Source organism: Pleurodeles waltl, chromosome 2_1 (assembly GCF_031143425.1).
Source record: "Pleurodeles waltl isolate 20211129_DDA chromosome 2_1, aPleWal1.hap1.20221129, whole genome shotgun sequence".
NCBI lineage: Eukaryota > Metazoa > Chordata > Amphibia > Caudata > Salamandridae > Pleurodeles > Pleurodeles waltl.
Genome location: NC_090438.1, coordinates 39,897,594 through 39,918,375, shown reverse-complemented (window position 1 = coordinate 39,918,375; position 20,782 = coordinate 39,897,594). Strand labels below are relative to the sequence as shown.

Here is a 20,782-nt window from a genome sequence, read left to right as displayed (position 1 = left end):
CTTTTGAGATGTGGGTGGTATTATCGTATTAACTTGCATAGTTGACTGTTTGCTAGTTAGCTCTATAACAGTAATATCTATTGATTATATTGTAGTTTCTGAATCTGTCATGTTGAAAGTAGAGAATTTTAAATTCTTTCATGAAGGTCTGAAGTGGGGGGGCTGGTACTGAATGGAGGGAAAGTTGCTCCATAGTTTTTGCGTATTGAAGGAGAACGTCTGTTTTCTTGTTTCCTCTTTTAAGCCTTGAAAAGCTCCATCAGATTGGTGTTTGGGAGCTTTCAGTCCAGTAGTCCAGCTTGTTGATTTGGCTAGCTTTGTAGATGATGGCGAGTGATTTGAGCTTGATAATTGGTGGGAGGAGAGCCATTAAAAGCCCTTGAGAATGAAGGTAATGTGATTCACAAGTAACGTTGTGTGGAAGACTACTTCTGGGAGAATTATGGGGTGTTGGGTGGGCTAGGACGTAAGACATTGCACCCATTGATGTGAAAGTGCATGGGGCCTTGCAGTTCAGTTAAGAAGATTGCAGCTGGGGAGGAATGTGTGATCCACCCGGGAGGCCTAGAGATACCAGTTGACCTGTTGTTTCTTTTCACATTCTCATTGAAGCAGGGCTTGGTGTAGCTGACCGCAGAAAGTTGCAAAGGGAAGAAGTTACATCTTGTTGAGCCCTTTATTTGGACTGAACTGGAGCTGGCTTCTGTGTGTTCTGTTTTGGTGGGACTGAAGTTATATTTAGGACATGCATCATACATGAGATACATCAGTGTGTTATTGGGTGTTGTCTTGCTTGGTCAATAACACCCCCAAGAGACCCATATTTACAATAAAGATTATTAGGGTAGAATTGAACCTTGTAGTGTGGGATAGCTGACATGGCAGGGAGGGCCATGAAGATATGTTAATTTAGAAGTATTGATTTTCAGGCCTGTAAAGGATTGGCACAGCCAATGTGCTCTTGGGGTGGTATTCCCACCTGTTTTGGAAACTCCTTGCAGGCAAAGGGTAAGCAGGTGATGGAACAGAGGTCGGTGAAGTTGTTGTGTTCAAGGTGAGAGTTTGGCAGAGTTTTCAGAGGAAATGAAGGTTGGTTGTGATGGCAGCACAGAGGGAGATACTGAGAATGTCCAGGAGACATCTAAGGAGAGATGATGATGGTAACATATTGCCTTACTAGTAAGATGCTCTGTTGGTCCTATGGATGTAGGTTAGGTCACTAAATGTTAGTGCCTGTAAAGTGCGCTCTACAGGGGATTTTACGTGGGGCGCTTGTGAGGTTATAGACGTGAGGACTGGAGCGTGCAGTTCTGTAGTGTGCACTGTGGATTGTCCAATAGGGCACATCCTTTTGTCAGTTAATTACCCTTTTCATTCTAAATGTATAAACTACATGCCTGGTTAGCCATCATTTCATATTTCAACAAACGTGACTGTGTAGCATTTATTAGGGATCATTTCAGTTCTATGAAGAAAGGTCTTGTGCTCTGCCCAGCACCAGAAGAGGTAAGAGGTTGACCAGGCAGGAAGGATGAGCAAGGAAGACTAATGAGGATGACGTTGCTTTAGGGTGGGAAGCAGGTCATGGGGTCAGATGGATCAGTAGATCTCAGACTACACTTCACACCGCCTTTATGGTTGGACTTCTCTGTAAGTGGATTGTCTCATTCCAGCTGTGTATTTGTGTATCCTTACCTAGGTTCTGAAGCCTCATTTCCTTGGTGGGAATAACAACCTCCTCTCCACCAAGGCTTCCGTTCACCCGGATATGGAAAGCCCGGAAGTATCTGAGCTCTGCTGCTCCGAACCAGCATCCTGTGTTGATTCCGCCTTCCTGCAGGTAGCGTTGGCATTCTACAACGAAAGTCTCATTATCACTGTACCTAGTGAAGGAGAGAACCAAATGTAAGGTGTTGACATGGTTGTGTCACAGGATAACACAAAAAAACATCAAGTCTGGGAGGCGACACAGACAGGAAAGCCCCAGAAAGACATTCACGTATGGAATGCAGCATAGGACGGTCACTGCTCTGTAACTACAGTGAGGCATGACTGCAGAGGCCGTGAGGTGGCAGTGATGCTGTGTCTGATGTGTGGCTACTGAGAAATGCCAGGTGTGGCTGTCCCTGCCCAGGGATTTGGTCATTCAGCAGTCTTGGTTGATGCAGCGGGCAGCATACAATATAAAGGAGCAATGGATTGCGAGTCAGCTAGAGTGCCCAGGTGGTGTGCGCAAGTGGTCTCTGGGTGTGAGTAATTAGTGCTTCCTCAGAAGGCTCAGGTGGGGCACCAACTCTCTTTAACGTGTGAAGTATTCCTCTACTACGTCATCGGCTAAAGTGTTGAGCCATCTCCTGCCAAAGCTAAGCTAGCGGGACATGATATTAGTTCTAGATATCATCACCGCTGGCTTAGGGCCTGGTTTTGTGGATGAGTTACTCCATCACAACGGTGATGGATGTCCCGTCCGCCGAACTATAAATCCCATTATTTCCTAAGACTCTTGAGGAGATCCAGGCCTGGGCGACTCTTCCACACCATAAACATAATTATCTGAAAATAACTAGTACCTTATAGGTACTCTCTCCTTTACACTTCTGAAGGAACCTAGGGCTAGATGTACGTAAAAGCAATTTTGCATTTCTTAAATAGCAACTTCATAGAAATCCCACTTAAAAACTACAAAATACAATGTACAGAGATACCAATTGTGTAATAGCAATTCCTAAATAGTAGGAATCGCTATTAGGAAATCGGTATTAAGAAATCCCATTGCATTTGAGTCAATGGGCCAGTTTTGCATTTCCCAAATAGCGATTTCTTATGAGGAAATCGCTGTTTAGGAAATGTAAAACCAAGGATGGGAAAGGGCAAAAGGACCCCCTTGGTGCTCCCCAAAAACAGGGGGACACCTATAGAGCACACATGTGCCCAAGGGGCATGTGTGTGCTCTACTGCAATTAAAAAAAGCACTTTGAGGTTCTTTTTTAGGGGCGAGTGCAAAGCGCTCCGTTCCCTGCTGTAATCTCTCTTTGGGCTTCTAACCACACCCATGTCACGTCAGTCACTTTCATTGGTTAGTGGGCTTGCCTTTTAAAATCCGCTTGCTTTCATTTGTGAAAGGTATGCATACGACATGCCTTTTCCGGTGTTTAGCCCACCTACACAGCACCGGTAAACTACTGAAAACATTCGAGGCTCTTTTTATTTTCCACGTAGCGCGATCGCGCTCGGTTTTTCCGTTTTCAATTTCAGCGCGATTGCACTGCATTTTACATAGCGCAATTGCGCTGTGTTTTTTTGCTTTTCATTCGTGTGGCAAGAAAGGTCAATTTATAACGCTAATAGCTCTAACTCGAGCAAATGCGAGACCCGTTGCATTGCAAATGCTTTTTTAAATTGTACCTGGTTACCACCGAATTCAAGTCGGTGGTAATTGCATCTCCTAAATGCCCAAGTCGCATTAAGGAACTGCATGGTACATCAGGATAGGAATCGCAAATAGGAAAGCCCTCTTTGCGATTTCCTATTCTGGGAATCACAAATCGCGATTTCTATGGGGTAGAAATCATGATTTGCGATTCCATAAAGGGCTTTTTACATTAGAAAAGCACATTTTGCATTTCTTAATGGCCCGAAATAGTGATTCGGACTGTTAAGAAATACAAACTGGCTTTGTACGTCTGGCCCCTAGTTTGTATCGTAGACGGCATCATGGATTGTACAACTTCCTTAGGTTTATGAGAGGAAAAGTTGATTCTACAAGCCCAGTTCACCAATTTGTGTTAAAATTGAAAATATCAAAAAGTGTTGTGTTATATTATCTGTTATTTGTACGGCGCATGGTCACCACAGCTTCGTGGCACTAAATAACCGGGTTTCATAAGCTGAAGCACATCTACTTACTGAACAGGAAGGACTTTAGCTGTTTCCTGAAACACTTTAAGGGAGGAGCTTCTCACAAGTGTGGTGGGAGAGAGTTCCAGACATTGTCCGTGGTGACACAAGAGACCCAGTCTACATGGCAAGATGTTTGTACTCTCAGAACGCCAAGCAAGAACAGAGAGTTTGAGGGAAGAGAATGAAGAGACTGAGGCCAATGAAATTTAGAGGTGATGAATTCTGGTAGACCTAAATAGAGGATGAGGAACATCAACTGATAACAAAACCTGCTTCCTAGTAACAAGCCAATGCAGTTGTTTCAGTATGGGAGGAACATGCTGCCAGTAGAGATATTGGGAATGAGACTTGTTGCATTGATCTAAATCAAGGAGAAGATGTCTTCAGACACCAAGAGATAGATTGCATTCCTGTCGACTCCCTGAAATTGAACCTGTGTATTGACTACAGGTATGTGATGGCATTTACCGATACAAAGGGGAATGGGTTGCAGGGTCTCCCATTGAAGAAAACAAGTACTAGAAACGTTGGCTACTTGTGCACCAATTCAGAAGCCCAGGTTTCTTACCAACCGTGCGGCGTAAGGGCAAGATCCCATAGTCTCAGGTCAATGTGGAAGTTCTGGTGAGATGCTACCAGAAGGTGCACTTAGCAGCTCTATTTTTGGTAATTTAAGGCAAGATGCAAAAGCCATTTAACATTTCTTAACACTCTGCATCGCTATTTTGGGCTCAGAAATGCTAAATGGGCATTTCAGGTATACAAAGCCCTGTAAGCGGTCACAAATACCCAATAGAAATTGCCACTTGTGATCCCCCTAAATAGGGAATAGGGAATAGGGAATAGGGAATAGGGATTACCTATCTGCGATCCCTATTCACATGTACAAAGCATTCCCTAAGTGCGAACTGGGCATTTAGGAAATGCAATTACTATCGACTCCAACTAGACCGTAACCACGAGCGATTTGAAAAGAGCACCTAAATATGATTTTTTTAAAGTGCAATAGAGCACACATATGCCCCGACGGCTACGGCGGGTCTTATGCCCGTAGCCATCCTTGGTTTAGCATTTCCAAAATAGCGATTTCCTAATAGGAAGTTGCTATTTTGGAAATGCTAAACCGACCCAATGAAACAAATGCCATGGGATTTCCTATTTGCGATTTCTGTAATTTCATACATATCGTTTTGAATTTCCTAAATAGCGATTTCTATGGAGTTGCTATTTAGGAAATGCAAAATTACATGATAATGCTGGCCCTTAATTTAATCAAATTGGACAACTTCCACCATCTTGTCCAAGATAGACTTAAGGCCAAAGAAGACAAATATGCATTTTGTTGAGCAAACTCAAAGATGAGTTGGGTGTCATCAGTGGAGAGGTGATATCTTCTCCCCAAATGCTTCAAAAGGTGCATACAGATGTTGAATAACAGGGGAACAAGATAGAAATCTGAGGGACATCACAGCTCAATAGTTTGGATTTGCAGGCATGACAACTTGTTGAAAACTTTGCAAATTTTAGTTTGGAAAACATGGTGGCCTGGTCAATGGTATGAAAAGCTGCAGAGAGACCCAGGAAGACCAGGACACCATCTCACCTCTGTCCACAGGTCTGAGATCTTCCTTTACTGAGACTGTAAGCAGTTCAGTCCTTCTACCACCTGTGAGCCCAGCCCTAAAGGAGTCGAACAAGCCGTCACCTTCTACACATTGATGTAACCGGGTAAATACCAGCCTCTCAAGTACTTTAGATCAAAAAGGAAGAAGAGACATGAGTCTGTAATTGTTCATGTATTAAGGACTTGAAGAAGGCTTTCAGTGAGGGTTTAACAACTGCTATTTCCATGTCTCAAAAGAAAATGGCTGAGTTTAGAGTTATTAAAAATCATTAATAAAGGATTTGCTGGTAGCCGGTAACTACTATGCAGGCATGATGGCTAATGTAGAACCTGAGGATTGATCAATATTTAGTGCTTCCTAAAAAGAGCTTTTAGATATTAAGATAAAAAACTTAAATCTAGGAGTAACTGCATCTCCATTTGTAGCAGAAGCAAGATCTGTAGGCGGGAGGGTATTTTCACAGCGTATCAACTCCATAGTATTAGTGACGTTGCTCACCAAAAACTTAGTGCTTTCAAAAAATTTTCTAAAATGGGATATTGCGCATGAATGCTGGGATTTGCAGTTCATTGGTGAACAAGGGATTTTCTTGTGCTACGGGTTGCAGTTCACTTTTTGCACGGGGATAGGTTGGACAGGACTATTTTCCAGGAGTTGATTCCATGTGATCATTGATTCATTAAATTTCAGATCTAGTTTAGGATTAGATCTTGAGCTTGGGTGCATGTTGATGTGGTCCACCTGTAGGGCAGTCTATCTAGTAGGAATATCTTTGGGCTAGCGAATTTTATTTATTTTTATTCATTTTGCGAGGTATATACCAGAAAATATTTCTAATCTCAAGGCGCTACAAAAATTGGGTGGGGGAGAAAATAGGACAAAAGCGCGAATAAACTAATTACTGAAAAAATACAATATATCTAAATGTTTAAGAGATGGTTGGGATTCTGGAGAGAGGTTGTTAATATGCATTTTTTCAAAGCAGTTTTGAAGGTCTTAGCGCCTGGATATTCTTGCAGTAGGGGGCAAGCTCTGCCCCTCTGATAGAAAGCAAGTTTCTTCTTTGAGGGAGGTGAGCTCAGGGTCTTTGCAGGGTGAAGGTGGCTTTTGGTTTTGGTCAGCACGAAGATGCCTGTTACTACCTTGGGGGCTTTTTGTAGAGTCCCTGGTGGTCCATGGCGTGTGAGTATGGTTTATTGATTAGGAGGAAGGCAATTTCGTTTAGATCTATAAAGTGAAATCCGGTCATGTTTTTCTAAGACTTCAGTTACCAGTGGCCCAGGTACCGGTGTTACTTTCAGTTTGCTAGGTTACCTTTGTTCCCCTGGAGTGTGCAAGGCATGTGGTGGAAAGACTGATGTCAGGGGTACAGTCACATCACACCAGCTCCTCTCACCCTGCACCAGCATGCAAGACAAGCCAGGGGCATTTGCAATCTGCCCTTTATTGGAGAAGTGTGGCTCAATGGTTAGAGTGGCAGACCCTGATGCAGAAATCTGGCCTGGGACCAGGGTTCAATTCCTGCCTTGGTGGGTCTTGGGCTCAATTTCCTTGGACCTGATAATTCTTGCATTGGTGCCTAATCTAATTCATGGGTCACACTCTAACTCTGGGCAATAGCTTGCTTAATCTCCACAACGGCCCCAATAGCGCTGGGATGCCTGGCTTCACCTTGGAGGTTGCCCAGGAGTGGGCACCTCACAGGGAAAAGCCAGGAGGGGTTCCACAGCGGTATGTGTACAGCACCTTGAGACCCTAACGGGTGAGTAGTGCGCTATACAAGTACGAAGTTTACAGTTTATTAGGGGATAAACCCCTCCTAATTGCCAGCCTCGGAAACTGCCCCTTTCAGATGCCCTTCCTCCCCTCACAGCTTCCGAAAATATGTTGGAAACTAAAGCCTTTTTGAAAATAGCAAAGTCTAACTCCGGCTATTCTTAAACATCCGCCCAAGTTGTGGAGTTCCTTGCCAGCTGCCCCGGGTGCTAGCCCATCCTAGAGCAACTTCAAGGAGGACCTGAAGCTCTCCTCCGCCACACCACTTGGTTTATCTTCTACTCCATTGTAAGGTTGCCTAGCAACCAGGATCTGGCCTGCTGCCTTTTTATCTCCATCCTTTAACACCGAGACAGGTTTCGGATTTCATCTCTTATCTTTCATGGTTTTAAAGTATGGCGTTTGATCTCCAACATGCAATGTGCTGAGCAGTCAATGCAAATGTGCTGTTCACGTGAATGCATTTCTCTATGATTTTAATGTATTTTACATTTTTATGTGCTTTTTCCTTCATTGAGCCCTTCGATATCATGTGTACCTTGTGCAGGAATTTCTTGTGACATTTCTGCTCTAATCAACAAACGGAATTACAATTTGTATTTACCTGTTATCACGCACAACTGTTCAGATTACAATATATTTGTGTAAATCGCTGAGACCTCGTGTGGCCGGGCTCAAGGTGCACAAAACGTTGCATGAGTACATAAAGTAATGAGTGTATTTTGTGATCTTCTAAGGCCGGAAGCAGTGATGAAATAATCGAGGGTTGGCTCTAAATTAGGGTAAGATTCACCAGGATCTAATCAAAATAAGGATTAAGCTGGTGGTTGTGGGACCTGTGGTGCAAAACACACAAGAAGGACTTCCTGGTGAGAACACGAGTTGGTGGCTCTCAGTAGTGAACATTAAGATTGTTTCGTTGTATTTTGTGTCTGAGAACGAGTGTGTCTGTCTATGTTGTGTTTCTGTGTCTTTGTGTCTGTGACTGTATATATATGTCTAGGTCTGACTGCGTTTCTTTGTGTGACTGTGTGTGTCTCTCCCTGTGCATGACTGTGTGTGTCTGTGTGTCTCTCTCTGTGCATGACTGTGTGTGTCTCTCTCTGTGCATGACTGTGTGCCTGTGTGTCTCGCTCTGTGCATGACTGTGTGTGTCTCTCTCTGTGCATGACTGTGTGTGTCTCTCCCTGTGCATGACTGTGTGTGTCTGTGTGTCTCTCTCTGTGCATGACTGTGTGTGTCTCTCTCTGTGCATGACTGTGTGCCTGTGTCTCTCTCTTTGTGCATGACTACATGTCTGTGTGTCTCTCTCTGTGCATGACTGTGTGTGCCTGTCTCACTCTGTGCATGACTGTGCATGAATGTGTGTGAATGTGTGTGTTTCTCTGTGTGCATGACTGTGTGTGACTCTCTCCGTGCATTATTGTGTGTCTCTCTGTGCATGACTGTGCATGACTGTGTGTCTCTCTGTGCATGACTGTGCGTGTCTGTGTGTCTCTCTGTACATGATTGTGTGTGCCTGTGTGTCTCTCTTTGTGCATGACTACATGTCTGTGTGTCTCTCTCTGTGCATGACTGTGTGTGTCTTTGTGTCCCCTCTGATGTGATTTATATTATGTTTGCTCCATCATTGTACTGTGGAGACTCTATATATGTGTGTGTGTATGACATTGTGTAGGAAGGTGTTAGTGGTGCACAGACACTTTGTGTGTGTGTGTACGACTGTAGAACAGCGGGAGTAGTGCAGTGTGTGTGTGTCTGTGTGTGTGCTTGTCTGTGTATGGCTGTGTGTAGGAAGGTGGGAGTAGTGGTATGTGTGTCAGTGTTTGACTGTGTGTAGGAAGGTGGGAGTAGTGGTGTGTGTGTGTTTGTGTGTGTGTTAGAAATGGGGTCTCTAGTTGGCAGTCGGTTTGGACCCTGTCCAATTAGGGACCCTCACTCTAGTCAGGATAAGGGAGATACCCAACCCAGATAAACCTTGTTCACCCCCTTGGCAGCTTGGCATGAGCAGTCAGGCTTGTCTTAGAAGCAATGTGTAAAGCATTTGCACATAACACACAGTATACAGTGAAAACACTACAAAAGGACACCACACCAGTTTTAGAAAAATAGCTAATATTTATCTATGTAAAACAAGACCCTGGCGCGGCAGTGATGCCTTACATACCCAGTGTGGTGCCTGGCATGGCAGTGATGCCTTACACCCCTAATATGGTTCTTGGCATGGCAGTGATGCAGTACATACCCAGTGTGGTGCCTGGCATGGGAGTGATGCCCCACAACCCCCAGTGTGGTGCCTGGCATGGCAATGATGCATTACACCCCCCTCTTTGGTCCCTGGCATGGCAGTGATGCCTTACATACCCATTGTGGTTCTTGGCATGCAATGATGCCTTACATACCCAGTGTGGTTCCTGGCATGGCAGTGATGCATTCCACCCCGCTTTGGTCCCTGGCATGGCAGTGAGGCCTTACACCCCCCCAGTGGGGTTCCTGGCATGGCAGTGATGGCTTACACCCCCCAGTGTGGTTCCTGGCAAGGCAGTAAAGGCTTACATTCATGGCAGTGATGTCTTACATCACCAATGTGGTGTCTAGCATGGCAGTGATGTCTTACACCCCCAGTGTGGTTCTGGAATGGCAGTGATACCTTACATCCCCCCAGTGGGGTTCCTGGCATGGCAGTGATGGCTTACACCCCCCAGTGTGGTTCCTGGCATGGCAGTGAAGGCTTGCATTCATGGCAGTGATGTCTTACACCCCAAGTGTGGTGCCTAGAATGGCAGTGATGTTTTACACCCCCCAGTGTGGTTCCTGACATGGCACTGATGCCTTAAACCCCCGCCTCCCCCCCAGTGTGGTGTCTGGCATAGCAGTGATGCCTTACACACCCCCAGTGTAGCCTCTAGGATGACAACGGTGCCTTACAAAGCCCAATGTAGCCTCTACAATAGCAGCAGTGCCTTACACACACCCAGAGTAGGCTCTAGGGTGACAGTGGTGCCTTACACACGCCTTACACCCCCCCAGTGTGTCCTCTACGATGGCAGCGGTGCCTTACACAACTCCAGTGTGGCCTCTAGGATAGCAGCGGTGCCTTACACACCCCAGTGTGGCCTCTAGGATGGCAGTGGTGCCTTACAGACCACCAGTGTGGCTTGTAGGATAGCAGCATTGCCTTACATGTCACCAGTGTGTCCTCCAGGAGAGCAGCAGTGTCTTTCACCCCCCCAGTGTGGCCTGTAGGATAGGAGCAGTGCCTTACACAGCCCCAGGGTGGCCACTAGGATGACAGTGGTGCTTTACATAGCTCCAGTGTGGCCTCTGGAATGACAGTGGTGCCTTATTTACACATCCCCAGTGTGTCCTCCAGGATAGCAGCGGTGTCTTACACAACCCCAGTGTGGCCTGTAGGATTGCAGCAGTGCCTTACACACCCAGAGTGTGGCCTGTAGGATATTAGCAGTGACTTACACACCCCCAGTGTGGCCTCTAGGATATTAGTGGTGCCTTACAGACCCCCACTGTGGCCTGTGGGATAGCAGCGGTGCCTTACAGCCCCCCAATGTGGCCTCGAGGATAGCAGCGGAGTCTTACACCCCCCCCCAGTGTGGCCTGCAGGATAGCAGCAGTGCCTTACACACCCCGAGTGTGGCCTGTAGGATATTAGCAGTGACTTACACACCCCCAGTGTGGCTTCTAGGATATTAGTGGTGCCTTACACACCCCCACTGTGGCCTGTGGGATAGCAGCGGTGCCTTACAGCCCCCCAATGTGGCCTCGAGGATAGCAGCTGTGCCTTACACCCCCCAGTGTGGCCTCCATGATAGCAGCAGTGCCTTACACACACCCCCAGTGTGACCTGCAGGATAGCAGCGGTGCCTTGAACACGTCAAGTGTGGCCTCTAGGATAGCAGCGGTGCCTTACACACCTGAGTGTGGCCTGAAGGATAGCAGCGGTGCCTTACACACTCCGAGTGTGGCCTGAAGGATAGCAGCGGTGCCTTACACACCCCGAGTGTGGCCTATAGGATAGCAGCGGTGCCTTACACACCCCGAGTGTGGCCTGTAGGATAGTAGCGGTGCCTTACACACCCAAGTGTGGCCTGTAGGATAGCAGCGGTGCCTTACACACCCCGAGTGTGGCCTGAAGGGCATCAGCGGTGCCTTACACACCCCGAGTGTGGCCTATAGGATATCAGCGGTGCCTTACACACCCCGAGTGTGGCCTGTATGATAGTAGCGGTGCCTTACACACCCAAGTGTGGCCTGTAGGATAGCAGCGGTGCCTTACACACCCCGAGTGTGGCCTGAAGGGCAGCAGCGGTGCCTTACACACCCCGAGTGTGGCCTGTAGGATAGCAGCGGTGCCTTACACATCCTGAGTGTGGCCTGTAGGATAGCAGCGGTGCCTTACACACCGCGAGTGTGGCCTGTAGGATAGTAGCGGTGCCTTACACACCAGAACGTGGCCTGTAGGATAGCAGCGGTGCCTTACACACCCCGAGTGTGGCCTGTAGGATAGCAGCGGTGCCTTACACTCCCCGAGTGTGGCCTGAAGGATAGCAGCGGTGCTTTACACACCCCGAGTGTGGCCTGTAGGATAGTAGCGGTGCCTTACACACCCGAGTGTGGCATGTAGGATAGCAGCGGTGCCTTACACACCGAGTGTCGCCTGTAGGATAGCAGTGGTGCCTTACACACACCGAGTGTCGCCTGTAGGATAGCAGTGGTGCCTTACACACCCCGAGTGTGGCCTGAAGGATAGCAGCGGTGCCTTACACACCCCGAGTGTGGCCTGTAGGATAGCAGCGGTGCTTTACACACCCAGAGTGTGGCCTGAAGGATAGCAGCAGTGCCTTACACACCCCGAGTGTGGCCTGTAGGATAGTAGCGGTGCCTTACACACCCGAGTGTGGCATGTAGGATAGCAGCGGTGCCTTACACACCGAGTGTGGCCTGTAGGATATCATTGGTGCCTTGAACACCCCGAGTGTGGCCTGAAGGATAGCAGCGGTGCCTTACACACCCCGAGTGTGGCCTGTAGGATAGCAGCTGTGCCTTACACACCCCGAATGTGGCCTGTAGGATAGTAGCGGTGCCTTACACACCCGAGTGTGGCCTGTAGGATAGTAGTGGTGCCTTACACACCTGAGTGTGGCCTGTAGGATAGCAGCGGTGCCTTACACACCCGAGTGTGGCCTGTAGGATAGTAGTGGTGCCTTACACACCTGAGTGTGGCCTGTAGGATAGCAGCGGTGCCTTACACACCCTGAGTGTGGCCTGAAGGACAGGAGCGGTGCCTTACACACCCCGAGTGTGGCCTGTAGGATAGCAGCGATGCATTACACATCCCGATGGTGTGGCCTGTAGGATAGTAGCGGTGCCTTATTCACCACGAGTGTGGCCTGTAGGATAGCAGCGGTGCCTTACACACCCCGAGTGTTGCCTGTAGGACAGCAGCAGTGCCTTACACACCCCGAGTGTGGCCTGTAGGATAGTAGCGGTGCCTTACACACCCAAGTGTGGCCTGTAGGATATCAGCGGTGCCTTACACACCCGAGTGTGGCCTGTAGGATAGAAGCGGTGCCTTACACACCCGAGTGTGGCCTGTAGAATAGTAGAGGTGCCGTACACACCTGAGTGTGGCCTGTAGGATAGCAGCGGTGCCTTACACACCGAGTGTGGCCTGTAGGATAGCAGCGGTGCCTTACACACCCCGAGTGTGGCCTGTAGGATAGCAGTGGTGCCTTACACACCCAAGTGTGGCCTGTAGGATAGCAGCGGTGCCTTACACACCCCGAGTGTGGCCTGTAGGATAGCAGCGGTGCCTTACACACCCCGAGTGTGACCTGTAGGATAGCAGCGGTGCCTTACACACCCCGAGTGTGACCTGTAGGATAGCAGCTGTGCCTTACACACCCCAAGTGTTGCCTGTAGGATAGCAGCAGTGCCTTACATGCTCCCTGGAGGGAGTGGCAGACATGGAGAGGTTCACTTATGGAAGTCTAACTTCAGGAGAGAGACCGGGTGGGTGGGGAAGAGGGTGGAACAAGGAGACCGAGAACTGATGGAAGAAATAGAAAGGAGGACAGGGATGTACAAGGGGGCAGAGGACAGGCAATACAAAGGCAGACATAAAGGAGGGACATGAGGGAAACAGGAAGTCATACCTCACCTACCAGTAAAAGAGGGAGCAGTTCACTTCCGGCCTCCCCTGGGTGTTCCACATGCAAGTCATGTACTCCTTGTTGAAAATGATGCACTCCACACCTGCAAGGGTAATCAGACAGCGGGTCAGTAATGAGCCTTGAGGGACTAGCCTTCAGGGCGCTAACTCGGGGACGTAAGTTTTGTGGGTGGAACAGAAGGGTCCTAGTCAGTGGTCGAAGTGAGCGGGATCGGAGGGGCGCAACCTGCCCATACTTTTATGATTTATGAAACACTGTTGCCCTACGTTTTGTAACAAGACAACTGTCCTGGGACAGTTCATTCCGTTTAAATGATTCAGCTGAAGTGCCATTCACCGAGTCTCCTGTGCTGTGAAACAGAAGTCTGACAGACAGTTAAACAAGCCTTCCTGCCAGGGTGCTGCTGCTGAAAGAAATGCAGGTGTGCGCTATATCTGCAAATGTAAAGGGTAATCTGCAAATGTAAGGGATGCTTGGGAGCCTGTACTAGCTTTTATTCATCGAATCTCTCGAAGCTTTGTGAAGACAAAGATGGAAGCTTTTTCAGTGGTAGTACAAAGAGTTAACCGAGCTGTAAAGTGCCTGCTTTTAGTTGTAATTGTATTTATATTACGTTTACTACACATGGAGGTGTTGAGGGGACAGTAATGTAAAAAATTGTACTGGGTACTGGATATTACTAAATCTATATTTCTGAAGAACCATTTTATCTTAAACATTTCACACATTTTGTAGCATTCTATCTTATACTGTGTGTAATGCAAGTTTAAAATAATGAATTACATATTCATAGTGCTTTCTGTCACAGGCTGACACCTCGTAGCACTAAAAATACACAAGTCACATTTCTCCACTGCTGCAACCAAGAGTTAGTTCTGTGGCTCTCTGGTTACACGAGACCCCTGCAGTGTATGAGCTAGTAGAGGTTTCATAATGTTCTATAGTGCTTTTCCCACTGAGTAACAACTTTTTTAAATGTATTTTTCATTTAAGCTGCACGTTATTTTATACGTAGCTACAGAATATTTGTTTTGGCCACACCTTTGACTCCGCCCACATGCTCACTGCCTCCGCCCCCACTGCCTGGCGTATCACAGTTCCATACTTTTTTAATGCATCTCAACCGCTGGGTCCTAGGGCCCTTGGAGAACTATATCCTAGCTCATGGGTAAAATCACAAGAGTTTTTGCCTTCATTTTAGTGTAGTGTACAGCACTGAGCAGCGTTGCTCCCCAGGCTTCGCTTGTGGGGCTCTCTTGCATTGTCAGGTTTTGCTGGTAATTCACACCAGCCCCTGATTAGTAATCACACATGGTCTGCTCTAGAGCTGGTAGAAATGGTAAACCCCGGCGGAGAATCTCCAGGCAGAGGATCTGCTGGCGGAAATCGATTCACCACTCTTTCCCAGAGTGGAGGACATTCCACTCACGGATTGGTTTCCAGACTTAGGGGGTCATTATGAACACGCGGGAATCCCCGCCATGTTTATGCTGGTGGTCTGAACACAGACCGCCAGCCCCTTTGAGACCCCGCTGGCCGTATAAACAACATTCTGCGGGGCCGGCGGCCGGAAACAGGGTTTCCACCAGCCGGCCCAGCGCAATGCTGGGCCTGGACATTGCCGACAGCTCCACATGAAGCTGTCGTCAATGCCGCAGTGCGGCGGGTGCAGCAGCACCCATCGCGGAAATCACTGCCTGTAAATCGGGCAGTGACCTGCATGACGGGGCTGTGTACGGGGGCCCCTGCACTGGCCATGCCAAGTGCATGGGCAGTGCAAGGGCCCCCAGGGAGGCCCCAGAGCACCTCTTCCGCCAGGGAATAGTTGGCAGAACACAGGTTCATTATGCAGCGCTGCCCTGTCGGATGAAGAATTCCACCATCGTCAGGCTGCCTGGTGGCGGTAGCCTGGCGGTGGTGGAGGGCCTCCTGTGGCGGTCCCCCCTGTGTTCATTATGTGGCAGTCCAGACCGCCATGCCGGAGGCGGTAATTTCCACAGCCGCCAGCATGGCGGTCTGGACCGCCGTGTTCATTATGACCCCCTTAGTCCTTCCTTTGCCAACAGGATTTTCATTTAGCATCGCCAATGTACCAGGTCCTCAGAGTTTGCACCGCACAGGAAGTGGAACATGGTTTGGCACTGTTTGTCTAAAAGGGAAAGGATCGGCCCATAGTCCACCCTAGAGAGACACCACAGTCTCTGCACCGCAACAGAAGCGAAGGCCACAGCTTCTGAAAACATTGCAAACATTATGAAACGTCAATTGCTTCTAATGAGTGCAGATGCTCTCACAGCCCATTCTGGGCTTATTTAAAGATCCTGCAATCTGCTGAGTGCACGTGTATAGCCTCTATTGTTTTCTATGGCCTTTTTTGAACTGTGGACATATTTCTATAATGTAGTAATTTGAGAAAAAAGTAGACAGACAGATACAGAGAAATATTTAATATTATCAGATATCAAAGACATTGGTTACATTTGAAGACTGCAAAGTCTGTCAATCAATATCAGAAGATAATGCATGCTCTTTTCTGGGTTTAACTTTGTAAAGTAGTTCAACCGGTAGAAATAGAAAATAGGACGAATTTCCTGCATTTAAGGTTTAAGTACTGCAATAATGTATTTGAATACAGTAGTGCAGTCTGCTAGAGTGTCAGGAATCAGACATGGGGGTTCTCTGGTGGTCAGGCTTATAGAAAAGTGGCAGGAATTGACTCTACTTGGAAGAAGAACAGCCGTACCTAGCTTGCAAAACAGGTTCCACCAGTGGGACAACCACACACATGCCTGGAAACTCTTTAAGACGAGGAAGGGGTGGCTGGGAAGGTACTTTGTGGCTGTGGCTCAGTAGCCTTAGGCTTGCAGGATCAGGAACAGTCTACACTTCCAGGGCATTAGAGGCAGCATCAGCTAAAACAACAGAAACATTGAGGCTGATGCTAGAACAGCAGTTATTGGACCTCATGCCTGGAAACCCTTTAAGATAAGGAAGGAGTGACTGGGAAGGTACTTTGTGGCTGGGGCTCAAAAACCTTAGGCTTGCAGGATCAGGAACAGGATACACTTCCAGGGCACGAGAGGCAGTATCAGCTAAAACAACAGAATAATTTAGGCTAATGCTCGAACAGCAGTTATTGGACTTCATGCCTGGAAATTCTTTAAGACGGGGAAGGGGCGAAGGGGAAGGTACTTTGTGGCTGGGGCTCAAAAGCCTTCGGCTTGGTGTATCAACAACAGGTTACACTTCCAAGGCATGAGAGACAGTATCAGGTAAAACAATGGAAACTTTGAGGTCAATGCTTGAACAGCAGTTATTGGACTTCATGCCTGGAAACTCTTTAAGACAGGGAAAGGGATGACTGGGAAGGTACTTTGAGGCTGGGGCCCAGAAACCTTAGGCTTTCTGGATCAGGAACAGGTTACACTTCCAAGGCATGAGAGGCAGTATCAGGTAAAACAACAGAAACATTGAGGCCAATGCTTGAACAGCAGTTCTTGGACTTCAAGCTTGGAAACTCTTTAAGACGGGGAAGAGGTGAATTGGAAGGTACTTTGCGGCTGGGGCTCAGAAACCTTAGGCTTGCTGAATCAGGGACAGGTTACACTACCAAGGCATGAGAGGCAGCATCAGCTAAAACAACAGAAACATTGGGGTTGATGTTTGAACAGCATTCTTGGACTTCCTCTGTGTTTGTCCTAGTCCTTCCCCCTATTTGGTTCCCGCGATAGTTAGGTGCCACTTATGCAAGATCTGGTTGGTTCCTCACTTCCTCTCTGGATCTTTACAGATCTGTACTGCTCGCAATGAGTTCTGCTGTGTGCTCTACCTATTCCGACCTGAGGTTCCATTCCTTTTGGTTCTTTGGCTGTATCCTGGGGGTGGGGTTAGTTATAGTATTTTCTCCAACCTGGTAAGCACAGTTATGTGTTTTGGTCTCGTTAGGGTATGGCGGAAAGATGCATTTCTATTGTGTTCTATGTTTCTCATACTGAAGCCTGAAGGAAATGCCTCTTTTTGCATGACCCCCTCAACCCCCAAGTTTTGGACTGATGCTGCTGGTTTTTCGACCCTGAAGTTGCACTGAGTCCTGTCAAACGGGCCTCCGTGCCAGTGCTCTGACTCTTAAAACGTGTATGTGTAATTGGCTCATTCACAACTGGCATAAGTTAACTTTCTTATGGTTCCCTAGTATCTGGTACCAGGGGTACTCGGGCTGTAAGTTAAAGTGTCCATTTTGTACTGCAGCACTTGTGCCACCCACAAGTGTAACAAAGCAAAGCATGACTACAGCGTTTCTACGCTGCTAACCCAACTTTGCCCTTTAAAGTACTTGCAGAGCCTAAACCTTCCTTTCTGATATTTTTAAGTTACCTCTAAGGCAGGCCTACTGAGCCCTAATGGTAGGGTGTGTTATATAAAAAGATGGACATGTTATTAAGTTTTTCATGTCCTTGTAATAAAAACCCAGCATTGTCGTTTTTACTGTGTAAAGGCTAATACCACCATTAGTGAGCACAGAGTTACACGCTGACAGCTCAGCAGCGCTATCTTCTAAATGGGGCTGCTGAATATGGTACTTCAAGGTATCATAAAATCATTGCATTAAACCCAACTTGGTGCTCATGTCAAATTTAATGTAACTTTTGCACAAATGGTAACTTGAGAAAGTTGCTACTTTGTTTCCCAAAGTTTTGCAGTGACCGTTTATGGTTGCACACAAGCTGCTGTCCCTGAGGCAGTCTCCTGCCCTCCTGGAAGGAACACAAAGAGAATGCTGTTGGAAGAGGTGTGACCACCTCTCGACAGGATGGCGAAACAGGGTGTGAGCCCAAAAGCCAATCTTCAAAGGGGAAGCCGCCTTTGAAGGGCAAATGGTAGTCACACAAGAGGGGTCCTGCTCTTTTGTTTTTGGACACAGGCTGGCATAGTGGACAGAGAAGGTAGAACCCTTTCCCAAACTGGTATTTCCATAGGTGGGTAGCCCCCAGGTAGCCGCACCTCTTGGATGGGCTAGGAGGCTCCACAAACAAAGAAAAGGATTCTGACATTTTAGGAGTGGGCAGAATGGTGCATCTTGAGCTAGTTAAACGTCACACTTTACATGAAGTCATCACTAGATGGGAAGGCAACTAGCTAGTTGGCTAGTTGTCACCACGTCCCGCAAGGGACTCAGACTTCAGAACACATCTGTACTTGAGAGAGGACCAACGAATGATTACCCTGCTGTTCCCTGGAGCCAGCAATAAGGGGCTGCTCAAAAGACTGGTCTGCACCTTGCTACACCTTGAGGTAGCGAAGAGAGGACTGTGTCTGTGGTGTCACGCTCGAGGTAAGTCATCCCTGAGCCCCAGACAGAGAAGGTTAATTCAAGGGTCAGTTGGCTGACTCCCTGCTCCAGTTACAGTACCATGAAAGCTGAAGAAGCCAGCCTGGGCGAGTTGGTAGCCAACCCAAGCAGCAGCCTCGGATGCCAAGTGCTGACCCTCAAAAATTACACCCTAGTCTGCTGGACCTTGGAGAGTCATCGGAGTGCAGTTTAGTCACACAGCAAGGAAGTTATTGCCAGATAAAGGTAACTACTGGTGTCGCTGTAACCAGAGACCAGTAGACCTGTGGCAACTGGTTTTTGGCTGGCCTTTATCTGAACTTTGAGGCACATCAACCCCTGTAGTCAAAGTCACCCCACTATGTCCGTGGACTGCGGATGGCCCCAGGAATATTCTCAACACCAGCTCAACATCCTCAGCAACCTAGAGCACCTTCAGCATCCTGCATCCCTTGCATCAGGACCACTCCATTAATTCTTATAGCTATTCACCCATAGACCCTGGAACCAGATTGGAGACTGCTTTAACTGTGAGGTAACTGTTCAACTGGACCTTATTGGTCCCTGTGACTGGATTCCTGACAGAGTTGGTTGCCACAAGAGTGCCGTCATAGCCGTTTTCAAGTTACTTGCTGTGGCTAATCTTAAACTGCGAGTTGTGGTAGATTACAAGGGTTTATTGCACTTCTCTAAAAATTCATATCTCTAGAAACCTCCGGTGGGGTTTTGTCATTGAGGTGTCTATTTAAAGATAAAAATACAACCTTTTTTTATGAATTGGTGTCGGATTTTTAATATGCTGTGTTTTACTCTGATTCAACTGTCTTGGTACTTACAAATGATTTACACTTGCTTCTTTGATAAAGCCTGACAGATCAGAGCAGCAGCTACCCAGGACTGTGCTGTGGTTTATCAAACGACCCTGACTTGGACTTGATATGGATTTGTGACTTTAATGCACTGTGTAGTCGCACAACAACACCACATAATAAACCACTGTCCTCACACCAAAGGCCTACTGTCTTTGAGAATAGCCTTGAAAGTACTGAGCCACCTTGAGAGGAGGACATTGCCTGTCTCTCTCTCTCACCCTTTAATCCTCTTTTCCCAAGGTAGTGCTCTCCTTAGACAACCAGTCTTGAATCCTGACATGGAGTAGCACATTGATCAGAGAAAAATGAATACGTACCAGTACCCACTAAATTTATGAAAAAGATAAGTAACAAATTGAAACAGTATCTGATTGAGAGAAACTGTGTATTGAGAAAATTAAGGATGAAATTTTGAAACCTGGACATAATTGCCTTATATAAGGTCCACCTGAAATACAGAAGAAAATTGACCATATTTCATGCTGATGGCCGGCAATGAGCAAAGAGGTTGCAAAGTGTGTAAAACAGTTAAGAGACTGAGGAGTACGTCAAAGATACAGAGATTGGGGAGTATGCCAAAGATAAAGAGATTGGGGAGTATGCCAAAGATAAAGAAATTGAGGAGTATGCCAAAGATAAAGAGATTGAGGAATATGTGAAAGATAAACCGATTGGGGAGTATATAACACAGTAAACACAATGAGGAGTAAGTAAAAAATAAAGAGATTGGGGAGTATGCCAAAGATAAAGAAATTGAGGAGTATGCCAAAGATAAAGAGATTGGGGAGTATGCCACAGATAAAGAGATTGAGGAGTATGCCACAGATAAAGAGATTGAGGAGTATGTCAAAGATAAAGAGATTGAGGAACATGCCAAAGATAAAGAGATTGGGGAGTTTATAATACAGTAAACACACTGACTAGTAAGTAAAAAGTAAAGAGTTTGGGGAGTATGCCAAAAATAAAGAGACTGAGGAGTACACCAAAGATAAAGAGATTCGGGAGTATGCCAAAGATCGAGAAATTGGGGAGTATTCCAAAAATAAAGAGATTGGGAAGTATGCTAACGATAAAGAGATTGAGGAGTAC

The 20,782-nt window shown here is 47.0% G+C and overlaps 1 protein-coding gene across 1 annotated transcript in view; it reads right to left on the bottom strand.

Annotated features, from left to right (window-relative positions):
• The window catches only part of IL2RG (interleukin 2 receptor subunit gamma), a 118,902-nt gene that overhangs the window by 66,383 nt on the left and 31,737 nt on the right, over window positions 1-20,782 (bottom strand). The window contains exons 2-3 of the mRNA XM_069209387.1: window positions 13,484-13,574; window positions 1,696-1,883 (exon numbers count right to left, since the gene is read on the bottom strand). Coding sequence (XP_069065488.1) covers window positions 1,696-1,883; window positions 13,484-13,574 — 279 coding nt within the window. The remainder of the gene's footprint in view (window positions 1-1,695; window positions 1,884-13,483; window positions 13,575-20,782) is intronic.